The sequence below is a fragment of the Theropithecus gelada genome, chromosome X (genome assembly GCF_003255815.1).
Source record: "Theropithecus gelada isolate Dixy chromosome X, Tgel_1.0, whole genome shotgun sequence".
In the NCBI taxonomy this organism is placed as follows: domain Eukaryota; kingdom Metazoa; phylum Chordata; class Mammalia; order Primates; family Cercopithecidae; genus Theropithecus; species Theropithecus gelada.
In genome coordinates this window covers 117,352,846-117,365,651 of record NC_037689.1, presented here as the reverse complement: position 1 = coordinate 117,365,651, position 12,806 = coordinate 117,352,846, and the positions used below count along the sequence as shown (strand labels likewise).

Genomic DNA, 12,806 nt, shown 5'->3' with positions numbered 1-12,806 from the left:
TGTTATTTTTGGTACAGATGGGGTTTCACCATGTTGGCCAGGGCCAGGCTGGTCTCGAACTCCTGACCTCAGGTGATCCGCCTGCCTCGACCTCTCAAAGTGCTGAGATTACAAGTGTGAGCCACCACGCCTGGCCTAATTTTTGTATTTTTAGTAGAGATGAGGTTTCACCATGTTGGCCAGGCTGGTCTCAAACTCCTGGCCTCAAGTGGTCCACCCTCTTTGGCCTCCCAAAGTGCTGGGATTACAGGTTTGAACCACTGTGCCTGGACTCTTTAATACTTTTTTCAAAACAGATAAGGAGTTTTGCTGTTGCCCAGGCTGGTCTTGAACTCTTGGGCTCAAGCAGTTCTCCTGTCTCAACCACCCAAAGTGCTGGGATTACAAGTGTGAGCCACTGCGCCCAGGCAGAATTTTTTAAAAAATACTTCCTACTGTGTTCCTTAATGGAGACCCTGCTACTGTTTTCAGAGTTTCTCAACCTTGGCACTATTGACACTTAAGGCTACCGGAAACTGTCACGTGGGACTGTCCTGTACAACTTAGGATGTTTAGAAGCATCTCTGGCTTCTACCCACTAGATGTCAGCAACACCTCCCGACCCATACCTCCTGTTGCCTCAAGGAATAATGTCTGCAAACGTTGCAATATGCCCTGGGAGCCAAACTCACCCAGCTGAGAACCACTGCTTTAAACCCACCCTGTGCAGAGCATCCAGGCAGATGTGCACAAGTCGCATCACTCTCCTGCTTCCTGCCAGACTCCCCAGTCGCCCTCAGGAGAAATTCCAACACCCAGTGGTAGACATTCACGTTCTGGGCCCTGCCAACCTCTCTAGTCCCTCTCTTCTGCCTCGCACTCTTTGCTCTGCAGAACTGCTTGTAGAGTTTCCCACATAGCCATGCTATTTGTGTCCCCACCCTCATGCTGTTCTCTCTGCTTGGAATGTCCTCCCTTCAGTTGTTTGTCTCATAAATCCTATCCAGCCTTCCAGACAGCTTAGTGTAGACATCCTCTGGAAACGTATCCCTAAGCTCTTTCCTTTCCCCTCAACCCAAGGCTGGGTTGCCCCACCTCTGCGCTCCCACAGCACCTTCTGCAAACTTCTGTCACAGCACTTATCCTTCACATAATTGTCTGTCACTCCCACTGACTAAGTTCCCGCAGAGCAGTTCCGTGTCACATTCATTTATTTTAAGTCATTTTATTATTTGGTAGAGATGGAGTTTCACTATGTTGGCCAGGCTGGTCTCGAACTCCTGGCCTCAAGTGATCTGCCCACCTCAGCCTCCCAAAGTGTTGGGATTACAGGTGTGAACCACCGCACCCGGCCTGTGGTGTCATATTCAAATCTGAGGTACAGCACCTGGCATGTAGCATTTAGTCAATCAGTGTTGAGTGAAGTAAGCCACAAAGAACAATACACTAGGTTGGGAGTCAAACCATCAGGATCCTAGTCCCAGCTCTGCCACTGGCTAAATGGTCATTTGGTTCCCAAACAAAAGGCAGCGCCATTCTCTTCCTCTTCCTTCTGAATATGTATGGCTTCCTCTATCTTTTTTCAGTCTTTTCCTATTGACTACTTTATTTGACCCTACAAGTAACAACCTGGTAGATGTAATTTCAAACAAGAACCATTCTTCCAAACTTCCAAAGAAGTGAATAGTATGTGTCAGACACTACCATTGCATACAAGACAGAAGAGCCCGTCTGTATTTGTATGTGCATAAAGAAACCCTATTGGCCAGGTGTGGTCGGCTCATACCTGGCCGAGGCTGGCGGATCTCTCGAGCCCAGGAGTTCGAAACCAGCCTGGGCAATATGGCAAAACCATGTCTCTACGAAAAAACAATTAGCCAGCTGTGGAGTAAGCGCTTGTGGTCCCAGCTACTCAGGAGGCTGAAGTGGGAGGATCACTTGAGCCCAGGAAGCAGTGGTTGCAGTGACCTAAGATCTCGCCACTGCACTCCAGCCTGGGTGACAGAGTGAGACCCTGTTTCAAAAAAAGAGAAAAAGAAAGAAAAAGAAACACTATTGAGCATTTTTGGTTTGGGTTTAATAAAAAAGGATTTTTTTTTTTTTTTTTGAGCCACCACACCTGGTCAAAAAGGATTATTTTTAAAGTAAAAAGAAACCCACGCCAGACGCAGTGGCTCACACCTGTAATCCTAGCACTTTGGGAGGCCAAGGCAGGTGGATCACCTGAGGTCTGGAGTTCAAGTTCATGGCCAACATGGTGAAACCCCGTATCTATTAAAAATACAAAAACTAGCTGGGCGTGGTGACAGGCACCTGTAATCCCAGCTACTCAGGAGGCTGACGCAGGAGAATCGCTTGAACCCAGGAGGCAGAGGTTGCCAGTGAGCCGAGATCACGCCACTGCACTCCAGCCTGGGTGACAAGAGTGAAAACACCATCTCAAAAAAAATAAAGTAAAAAGAAACCCTTTGGGGTGGTGTGACAATTGACAGGTGCTGGGCAGGGGATTAGAGCAACTATTTTCACTGCATACCTCATATTGTTGGATTTAGAGCTAGATGAATATAACATCTATTTTTAAAAAACTTAATGATAGTAAATAAAACTGAGCAAATGGGATTGTTTCCTAAGCAGCATTTTAACAGGCCTTAAAAACTGGTGACAGATGGATCTGAGATCAGCAGCTGTACCACATCAGTTAGAGCTGCTGTAAGAAAACCCTTCTAAATTGCACTTGCAAAAAAAAAAAGAAAGAAAAGAAATCTAGACTACACACCACCATTAAATCTTCTATCTTCAAAGTGCTTTAATCTGGCTCACCCCCTAGCAGTAGAGTACAAAAATAAAGCTCAATTTCACAGCAGACGCTACAAAAAAGGGCAGTGAAGAATATGGACTCTAACCGTGAACCTGACCAACTCCACCTCTTATTTTGTAGCCCCTCACTATACAGCTGTGCAATTGTGACAGTCATCTAAGGACATAAAAATTTAGGAGATGATCCCTGCCCACAGGCAAAATGGAAAAATAGCAGACCTAAAAATCAATAAAAGTAATAATAGATCAGTCATGTTTTCAACACATCTGTATCCACAACTCCCTATGTGTACTACCTGTCCTCTTTCGTCCTTTCGAGGGATAGCTTTTTTTTTTTTTTTTTTTGAGACAGAGTTTGGCTCTGTCGCCCAGGCTGGAGTGCGGTGGCGCAATCTTGGCTCACTGCAACCTCTGCCTCCTAGGTTCAAGCAGTTCTCCTACCTCAGCCTCCAGAGTAGCTGGGATTACAGGCATGTGCCACCACGCCCAGCTAATTTTGTATTTTTAGTAGGGATGGGGTTTCTCTATGTTGATCCGTCACGTCTTGAACTCCCGATGTCAGGTGATCCACCCGCCTCGGCCTCCCAAAGTGCTGGGATTACAGGTGTGAGCCACCGCCTGGCCAGGGATAGTTCTTCTAACAGTCAATTACCCAAGGCCTGTGAAGCACTAAATGATAATACAGGTTGTATTAAATTTGTAATCATGACCAGGCTTTCCTTATACAGTAAAAAGGTCATTGCCGATCAAGGGATGGCACAATCTAGCCACCACTGTAAGTTTAACCGCCACTTCCTTCTATAAGCCCTGCCCTATAAAATGAGATCAATGGCAATCACACAGCGCAGGCGTGTTCAGATCAAATGTTTAACTGGATAAGCGATGAAAAGCAACTTAGTATTCTCACCTGGAAGTGTCATCTGTGGTGTTGCTTTATATACCCGGAGTTATCACCATCTTTAGTTCTATCTTTTCAGATCTTCATCTTTGGTTACCTTTAACGTTGAACATGCATCTCTATTTCAAGTGCTCAGTACACTCTCATTTTAATAAACCAAATGATTGCTGTTGCTGTATACTAAAACGAAAATTAACTTAAGCATATACTATTTGTTAGATACTATACATAATGCATGAAGATTGTGTGCAATCTGTTTTAAACATGTCCCAGCTGGGTTTTTTTTTTTTTTTTTTTGGAGACAGTGTCTCACTCTGTCACCCAGGCTGGGGTGCAGTGGCACAATCTCAGCTCACGGTAACCTCTGCCTCCCGGGTTCAAACCATTCTCCTGTCTCACACCACCACTGCGCCCAACCTGGAATTATTTTCTTACACCCCTCTCAGCTCAAACCTAACCAACTGGAATTTTAAACATTGTAGGATCCACTCAGAAAAGGAACTAGAAAAAAAACACTTTTTCTGTATTCCCCTAGTCATCTCTGAAGAAACTATGTTTGTAAAATTTACTAGTGTCAGCCGGGCGCAATGGCTCACACCTGTAATCAAAGCACTTTGGGATGCCAAGGCGGGTGGATCACTTGAGGTCAGGGATTCGAGACCAGCCTGGCCAACATGGTGAAACCCCATCTCTACTAAAAACATAAAAGCTGGCCAGGCACGGTGGCTCACACCCGTAATTCCAGCACTTTGAGAGGCCGAGGCAGGTGGATCATAGGGTCAGGAGTTCAAGACCAGCCTGACCAACATGGTGAAACCCCGTCTCTACTAAAAATACAAAAATTAGCCAGGTGCAGTGGCAGGTGCCTGTAATCCCAGCTACTCAGGAGGCTGAGGCAGGAGAATCACTTGAACTTGGGAGGCGGAGCTTGCAATGAGCCAAGATTGAGCCACTGCACTCCAGCCTGGGCAAGAGAGCAAGAGTCTGTCTAAAAAATAAATAAATAAAGTTAAATAAAATATACTAGTGTCTACTACAGTAGTAGCAACTACAATTTATGAAGTATTAGGTGCTAGGCACAGAGACAGATGCTTGATGTACATTATGGATGTACATTACGTCTACACAAGCCTCACAATTGCCTTCCAGTTTTTTTCAGTGATAAAGATTACATTGGGTAGATTGCTTGATTTTGTGTAACATATTTAAAAAAAAAGAAATGCACTTTTTTCATTTTATTTTTATTAAGCACTACATAACACATTGCATGTTACATAATACACTGTATAACCTTCTAGCAGGGGTAGATGGCCATAACTGAGTTATTTTTTTCATCAGTCAGGAAAATGCTTCCTTAATCAATGTTCTCCAAACCCTGAAAAACAGTTTAAAAAGGAGAATGTGACAAGTCTGTTCCCATCAAAGACATGCCATGTACTTTTATTTCCAGTGTCACTAAATGGCATTCTGTTATTAAAAAGAATGCTTCCACATCCCACATTTCTCTAACTGCAATAATACATTGGATTAAATTTTATAATCACTAAAGAATAACCTGTAATGAATTCTAGTTTTCATTTTCTGACAGCAGCATATTGCTTTATATGAAACAAACCTTCCCCCACCCCCAATCAGAACTACAGTCAAGCAACTTTTTACCACCTGGATCCTTTTTTTTTTTTTTTTTTTGAGATGGAGTCTCGCTCCCGTCACACAGGCTGGAGTGCAGTGACGCGATCTCGCCTCACTGCAACCTCCACCTCCCGGGTTCAAGTGATTCTCCTTCCTCAGCCTCCCAAGTAGCTGGGATTAAAGGCGTGCGCCACCATGCCCAGATGATTTTTGTATTTTTAGTAGAGAAGGGGTTTCGCCATGTTGGCCAGGTTGATCTCAAACTCCTGACCTCAGGTGATCCATCTGCCTTGGCCTCCCAAAGTGCTAGGATTACAGGCGGGAGTCACTGTGCCCAGCCTCCACCTGGATCCTTTTACAAAGCACCTCAGTGAGTCAGAGGACAAGCTAAAATCTGTTTTAAAAAATAACAGCCAATATGAGGTAGATACTATTATTCTCATTCCATTTTTTTTTTACAAACGAGGAAATGGAGGCTCAGAGAGGTTAAAAGTCACCTGCTTAAGTCCATAAGGAATTAGCAGAGCCAGAATTCAAGTACAGGGACCCCAACTCCAGAACCCTTCTCCAACAAGCACTACACTATCTATTCAAAATACCTACTGGATCTCACTAAGTTGACAACCAAATACTTCAGAAGCTATAAATTAAAAGATGAGGCTGGGCACGGTGGCTCACGCCTGTAACCCTAGCACTCTGGCAGGCCGAGGCAGGTGGATCACGAGGTCAGGAGTTCAAGACCAGCTTGGCCAAGATGGTGAAACCCCGTCTCTACTAAAAGTACAAAAATTACAGCGTGCCTGTAATCCCAGCTACTCGGGAGGCTGAGGCAGGAGAATCACTTGAACCTGGCGAGTGGAGCTTGCAGTGTGCCGAGCTTGTGCCACTGCACTCCAGCCTGGGCAACAGAGCAAGACTTCGTCTCAAAAAAAAAAAAAAAAAAAAAAGACTAATCAGTGATGACACTTCTTCTAGGTATTAAAAGGTATTAAATAACATAGTCCAGGTATTTGGTTTACTATTACAGGAAGAACTGCCTTAAGAGAAGTTAAAATTGCATCTTCTTGGAGCCATCTCTTAGAAATCCTAATTCTGCCTCACATGCCAGGTGATTCTGATGGTTATTCTTGGACCATACTTTGAGAAATATGGCTCCAGATAAGTAGATATCTATTACCATGTGCATTAGATTAGATTCTCAACGACCCCTCCACTGAGAGGCGTATCACCCAGGTTGAGTCCCTATAATATTATTTAATCACTCTGACCCTTGTCTATAAAATGGAAATACTATTTACTTAGGTTTGCTGTGAGGAATAAATGAGCAAGGAGAAAATATTAAAAAGTAAACATTTTGGCTGGGCGCGGTGGCTCACGCCTGTAATCCCAGCACTTTGGGAGGCCGAGGCGGGCGGATCACGAGGTCAGGAGATTGAGACCATCCTGGCTAACACGGTGAAACCCCGTCTCTACCAAAAATACAAAAAATTAGCCGGGCGTGGTGCTGCGCGCCTGTAGTCCCAGCTACTCGGAGGCTGAGGCAGGAGAATGGCGTGAACCTGGGAGGCAGAGCTTGCAGTGAGCCGAGATCGCACCACTGCACTCCAGCATGGGTGACAAAGCAAGACTCCGTCTCAAAAAAAAAAAAAGTAAACATTTTAAAAGAATTATGAGAATGAACTACTCCTACAAAATATAAAAACATACTATTAGGGCCAGGAATAGGGGCTCACACCTGTAATCCTAACACTTTGAGAGGCTGAGGTGGGTGGATCACTTGAGGTCAGGAGTTAGGAAACCAGCCTGACCAATATGGTGAAACTCCGTCTCTACCAAAAAATACAAAAAAAAAAAAAAAATAAGCTGGGCATGGTGGCGGGTGCCCGTAATCCCAGCTACTCAGGAGGCTGAGGCACAAGAATCGCTTGAACCTGGCAGGTGGGGGTTGCAGTGAGCCAAGATTGCACCACTGCACTCCAGACTGGGTGACAGAGTGAGACCTTGCCTCAAAAAAAAAAAAAAAAAAAAAAAGGAAGAAAAAAAAAACATACGATTAGGTCGAACCTTATGAAAATGCTACTGCTGGCCGGGCGCGGTGGCTCAAGCCTGTAATCCCAGCACTTTGGGAGGCCGAGACGGGCGGATCACGAGGTCAGGAGTTCGAGACCATCCTGGCTAACACGGTGAAACCCCGTCTCTACTAAAAAAATACGAAAAACTAGCCGGGCGAGGTGGCAGGCGCCTGTAGTCCCGGCTACTCGGGAGGCTGAGGCAGAAGAATGGCGTAAAAACCCGGGAGGCGGAGCTTGCAGTGAGCTGAGATCCGGCCACTGCACTCCAGCCTGGGCGACACAGCGAGACTCCGTCTCAAAAAAAAAAAAAGAAAATGCTACTGCTTGATCGTTTTTGACCTACAAAAATGACAATGCCATAACTGAATCAAATATAAAAGTATAGTAATTCTTTAAATGAGGTATTGTTGCAGGAATAGGCAGACCTAGAGTACAGAAAAGAACATCTGTGAAACAGGCCCATGTGTATATGGAAATTTAGTATACCAGAGTAGTATTACAAATAAAAATGAACTGGGTGTTTGGTGGGTTTTTTTTTTTTTGAAACAGGCTCTCATTCTCTCACCCAGGCTGGAGTGCAGTGGTACGATCCTACCACACTGCAGCCTCGAACCCCTGGGCTCAGGCTATCCTCCTGCCTCAGCCTTCTGAGTAGCTAGGACTACTAAATTGTTCTATAAATGGGTAATTGCGATAACTAGCTACCTCTTGAAAAAAAGTAAAGTTAATCCTCCCTTCACATTATACTCCAAAATGACCTGTAGATGGGACCAAATAACTAATTTTTTTTAAAGAAACTAACAATATTAGGAGAAATTATTTTTTAAAACTATTTTTATGAGCCAGGTATAGTGGCACACCTGTAGTCCCAGCTCCTCTGAAGGCTGAGGCAAGATCACTTGAGCCTATGAGTTTGAGGCCAGCCAGGGCAACACAGCAAGACTGTCTCTATTTTATTTTTTGAACGTATTTTTATAACCTTAGGTAGAAAAGGCCTTTGTATGGGAGACATAAAAACTCAGAATCCAGAGCAACAAAACATGATAAATTGAATATCAAAATTTAAAACTACCTGATGAAAAACATCATAAAGTGAAAAAGACAAACAGCAGACTGGGAAAAATGTTTGTCATATATAAAATAGACAAAAAATTAAAAGTCTAGAATATATAAAGAACTATAGATTGAAAAGAAAAAAGACAAAACAATAGAACAGGCAAAGGATATAGGCAACAATCCACAGAACAAGAAATATATGACAGTAAGAAAAACTAAAAAAAATAAGAAACATAAAAGATTAAATATGTAAAAAGATGCCAACCTCACTAGTAGACAAGAAAATGCTAGTTATATATTAGCATTGTATGACCCTTGGCAAGGCATTACCAGAACCCACCTCAACCCTGGCAGAAGGCTGGCATCAGAGTGGCTTCTTACCTTTGACACATAGTGACGATTAACTCCAGAGATGCGCCTATCTCTTTCCATCAGACTCCAGTGATACCCAAAATGAGCAATCCTTTTTTCCTTCAAATAAGAGACAATTATTGTTGCAGTTTATAAAAGTGAGTGACCCAATTGATGGATATTACAATTTTTAGAAGGGACATTCTAGAGAAATGGAATCATCATTCAAATAAAAATGCAAATTAGTAGTACAAGAACAGAATCTCCTAAATAAAATCAGACCACTACACTTTAGGATTAAGTTGGTGACCGTGACTTCTTACACTATTTTAACCAACATGAATTTTTTTTCCTTTTTTAAAAAAAGAAATATCTAGTTGTTGCCTTTTGGGACACTAAGAAACAACAGCTGTAGATCACACGTGGACAATCACAAATTCAAAAAGTAAATAAATTTATACTCTGTACTCTAGAGATGATGTGAAGGGCTAAGAGGGGAAAATGAATCCTGATGTAAAACACAAGACCTTGCAGTAAATTCCTAAACGCTTGCAAGAGAAAGTGGGGAATAAAAAAGTCAAGGGTGGCCGGGAGCGGCGGCTCACGCCTGTAATCCCAGCACTTTGGGAGGTCAAGGCGGGTGGATCACCTGAGGTCAGAAGTTCGAGACCAGCCTCGCCAACATGATGAAATCCCGTCTCTACCAAAATAAATAAATAAATAGCCGGGCGTGGTCCCGGGAGGAGGGTGAGGCAGGAAAATCTTTTTTTTTTTTTTTTTTTTGAGACGGAGTTTCGCCCTTGTTGCCCAGGCTGGAGTGCAGTGTCGCGATCTCGGCTCACTGCAACCTCCGCCTCCTGGGTTCAAGCGATTCTCCTGCCTCAGCCTCCCGAGTAGCTGGGATTACAGGCATGCGCCACCACGCCCCACTAATTTTGTATTTTTAGTAGAGATGGGGTTTCCCCATGTTGGTCAGGCTGGTATCGAACTCCCGACCTCAGGTGATCCGCCCGCCTCGGTCTCCCAAAGTGCTGGGATTACAGGCGTGAGCCACCGCGCCCAGCCAGGAGAATCTCTTGAACCCGGAAGGCGGAGGTTGCAGTGAGCGATTCTCAGGCTTGAGCCACCTCTTCTAATCTACCTTTCCGGCCCCCGCGTCGCTACTCTGCCCTAAGGCCCACTTTGATACACCCAGAAACGCTGTTTTTCACTAGAGCAGGATGTGGTTTCTACCGCGCTTCGTTTCGCAAGCCTCGGCTTCTAGGCAACCGGAAGAAAGTAGAGGGCCGGCCTCGGAGAGAGGGTCCGCAGGCTGACGGCCTCTCTGCCCACCATCCTTTTCAGAAATCAGCCAGTGGAGTCAGCCCCCGGGCCCAGGAAGCCGCCTTACCTTGCCCCCGTTAGTGAACCTCTGGATGTACGCAGTAGCCAGTCCCGGAATAAACAAGCACACGCCCATGGCGGCGAGTCCGGGGAGAATCTCGAACCACATCTCTGCCCCGTTATCTAGGCCAAAACCCTACTTCTGGGTCCTTGAAAGGTGACCGGGCTTCGGCTCCCTTCCCAGTAAGCCCCGCGGCCGCCCGCGAGCGGGGCGGTGCCACGTACGGCTCCGGAGGAAGCGACGGGATCTGCCAGGGCTCAAGAGAGGCTGGCGCTCGCGCTCTCGCAGTCCTCTTCCGTCAGTGTCTTTTGCTTCGACTCCCGGCGGAGCGCGCGACGTGGAGTAACGCGCAGCGGCCAAGTGCAACCCCGGCAGTCACGGCCGTTTCGGAGCTCGGGACTCTAAAATGGCAGAGCAGTTTTCTCCAGGGAAGACGGCAGATCAGGTGTGCACCTTCCTTTTCAAAAAGCCTGGGCGGAAAGGGGCTGCTGGACGCAGAAAGCGCCCGGCCTGCGACCCAGAGCCCGGAGACAGCGGCAGCAGTAGCGACGAAGGCTGCACTGTGGTTCGACCGAAAAAGAAGCGGGCGACTCACAATCCAATGATACAGAAGACTCGTGACAGTGGTAAACAGAAGGCAGCTTACGGCGACTTGAGCAGCGAGGAGGAGGAGGAAAATGAGCCCGAGAGTCTCGGCGTGGTTTATAAATCCACCCGCTCGGCGAAACCCGTGGGACCAGAGGATATGGGGGCGACAGCTGTCTATGAGCTGGACACAGAGAAAGAGCGCGATGCACAAGCCATCTTTGAGCGCAGCCAGAAGATCCAGGAGGAGCTGAGGGGCAAGGAGGATGACAAGATCTATCGGGGAATCAACAATTATCAGAAATACATGAAGCCCAAGGATACGTCTATGGGCAATGCCTCTTCCGGGATGGTGAGGAAGGGCCCCATCCGAGCGCCCGAGCATCTACGTGCCACCGTGCGCTGGGATTACCAGCCCGACATCTGTAAGGACTACAAAGAGACTGGCTTCTGCGGCTTCGGAGACAGCTGCAAATTCCTCCATGACCGTTCAGATTACAAGCATGGGTGGCAGATCGAACGTGAGCTTGATGAGGGTCGCTATGGTGTCTATGAGGATGAAAACTATGAAGTGGGAAGCGATGATGAGGAAATACCATTCAAGTGTTTCATCTGTCGCCAGAGCTTCCAAAACCCAGTTGTCACCAAGTGCAGGCATTATTTCTGCGAGAGCTGTGCACTGCAGCATTTCCGCACCACCCCGCGCTGCTATGTGTGTGACCAGCAGACCAATGGCGTCTTCAATCCAGCGAAAGAATTGATTGCTAAACTAGAGAAGCATCGAGCTACAGGAGAGGGTGGTGGTGCTTCCGACTTGCCAGAAGACCCCGATGAGGATCCAATTCCCGTTACTTAGGTTTCTGATAATTCTTAAATTTAAAAAATAAATATTTTGTTCTTTTGGAAGTCTTAATTCGTGTCCTTCCTTTGTAGAGACAGTGACAGAGAAGGCGGGTGGTGAAGTAGGGTCCTGGATTAAAAACCTCAAGGTAGGTATAATCAGGATTTTTAGCCCTAGGATAACCATTTTGCCTGTGTTTCTTTTCAGAACACTTTGGCATCAATTATAGGGGTGGGAATAGTTTGAGAAAAGAGCTATAATTTGCTTGAAGTAGCCAAAGCTATGATGAAAGTAAGAACTCTGAGCCTGTTTATCATATCACATTTCTGTATCACTTAATAGTTTACAAAGTACTTTCATGCATTCTTTCTCTTGGGAGCCTGTACTACAAAATATACCGGAGCCAAGGTGTGGGGGAGAGGGGTTGCGTTTGGGGAATTGGTAGCTAGTACCACAGGCTTCACATATGGGAAATGTTCCTTGCTGTCTGGGTTATTTATTTATTTATTTATTTATTTATTTATTTTTGAGATGGAGTCTCGCTCTGTTGTCCAGGCTGGAGTGCAATGGCGCGATCTCAGGTCACTGCAACCTCCGCCTCCCAGGTTCAAGCGATTCTCCTGCCTCAGCCTCCCGCGTAGCTGAGACTACAGGCGCGTGCCACCACGCCCAGCTAATTTTTTGTATTTTTAGTAGAGACGGGGTTTCACCATATTAGCCAGGATGGTCTCCATCGCCTGAACTCTTGATCCGCCCACCTCGGCATCCGCCCACCTAGGCCTCCCAAAGTGCTGGGATCACAGGCGTGAGCCACCGCGCCCGGCCCCCTTACTGTCTTGGAAGCAGCTATAGTTAACCCCCTCTTCCATGGATGATAAAAGTAACTGTGCTCAGCTATCCAGTGTGATAGACACTAGCCTCATGTGACTGTTGAGTACTTGAAATGTGGCTGACCACTGTATTGGACATTGCTATTGTAGACTGAACTTGTGAACCTGCAGAGGGCAAAAACATAGTATTTTATCATCCATTACCTGAAACTATCTGTGTTCTCACAGTCTCTGTAATAGTGTTGATCACACCTTATTAAAATTAGTGGATGTACCTGTCTTTCCAACTGGTTTATGAACTCGGTGACTAGCCTAGTGCTTGGCATATAATAAGCACTTAATAAATAAGCCTGGAGAGGTT

General features: G+C 45.7%; 2 protein-coding genes across 2 annotated transcripts; one reads left to right on the top strand and one right to left on the bottom strand.

Annotated features, from left to right (window-relative positions):
• Window positions 1–4,914: 4,914 nt before the first annotated feature.
• Window positions 4,915–10,438, bottom strand: NDUFA1 (NADH:ubiquinone oxidoreductase subunit A1). The gene is made up of 3 exons (XM_025372292.1): window positions 10,196–10,438; window positions 8,836–8,925; window positions 4,915–5,069 (listed from the first exon to the last, which is right to left on the bottom strand). The coding sequence occupies exons 1-3, from the start codon at window positions 10,295–10,297 to the stop codon at window positions 5,049–5,051; spliced, it is 213 nt and encodes a 70-aa protein (XP_025228077.1). The 5' UTR covers window positions 10,298–10,438; the 3' UTR covers window positions 4,915–5,048.
• On the top strand, window positions 10,387–11,680 carry RNF113A (ring finger protein 113A). The gene has a single exon (XM_025372291.1). It carries the CDS (start codon window positions 10,596–10,598, stop codon window positions 11,628–11,630), a length of 1,035 nt encoding a protein of 344 aa, XP_025228076.1. The 5' UTR covers window positions 10,387–10,595; the 3' UTR covers window positions 11,631–11,680.
• Window positions 11,681–12,806: the final 1,126 nt, after the last annotated feature.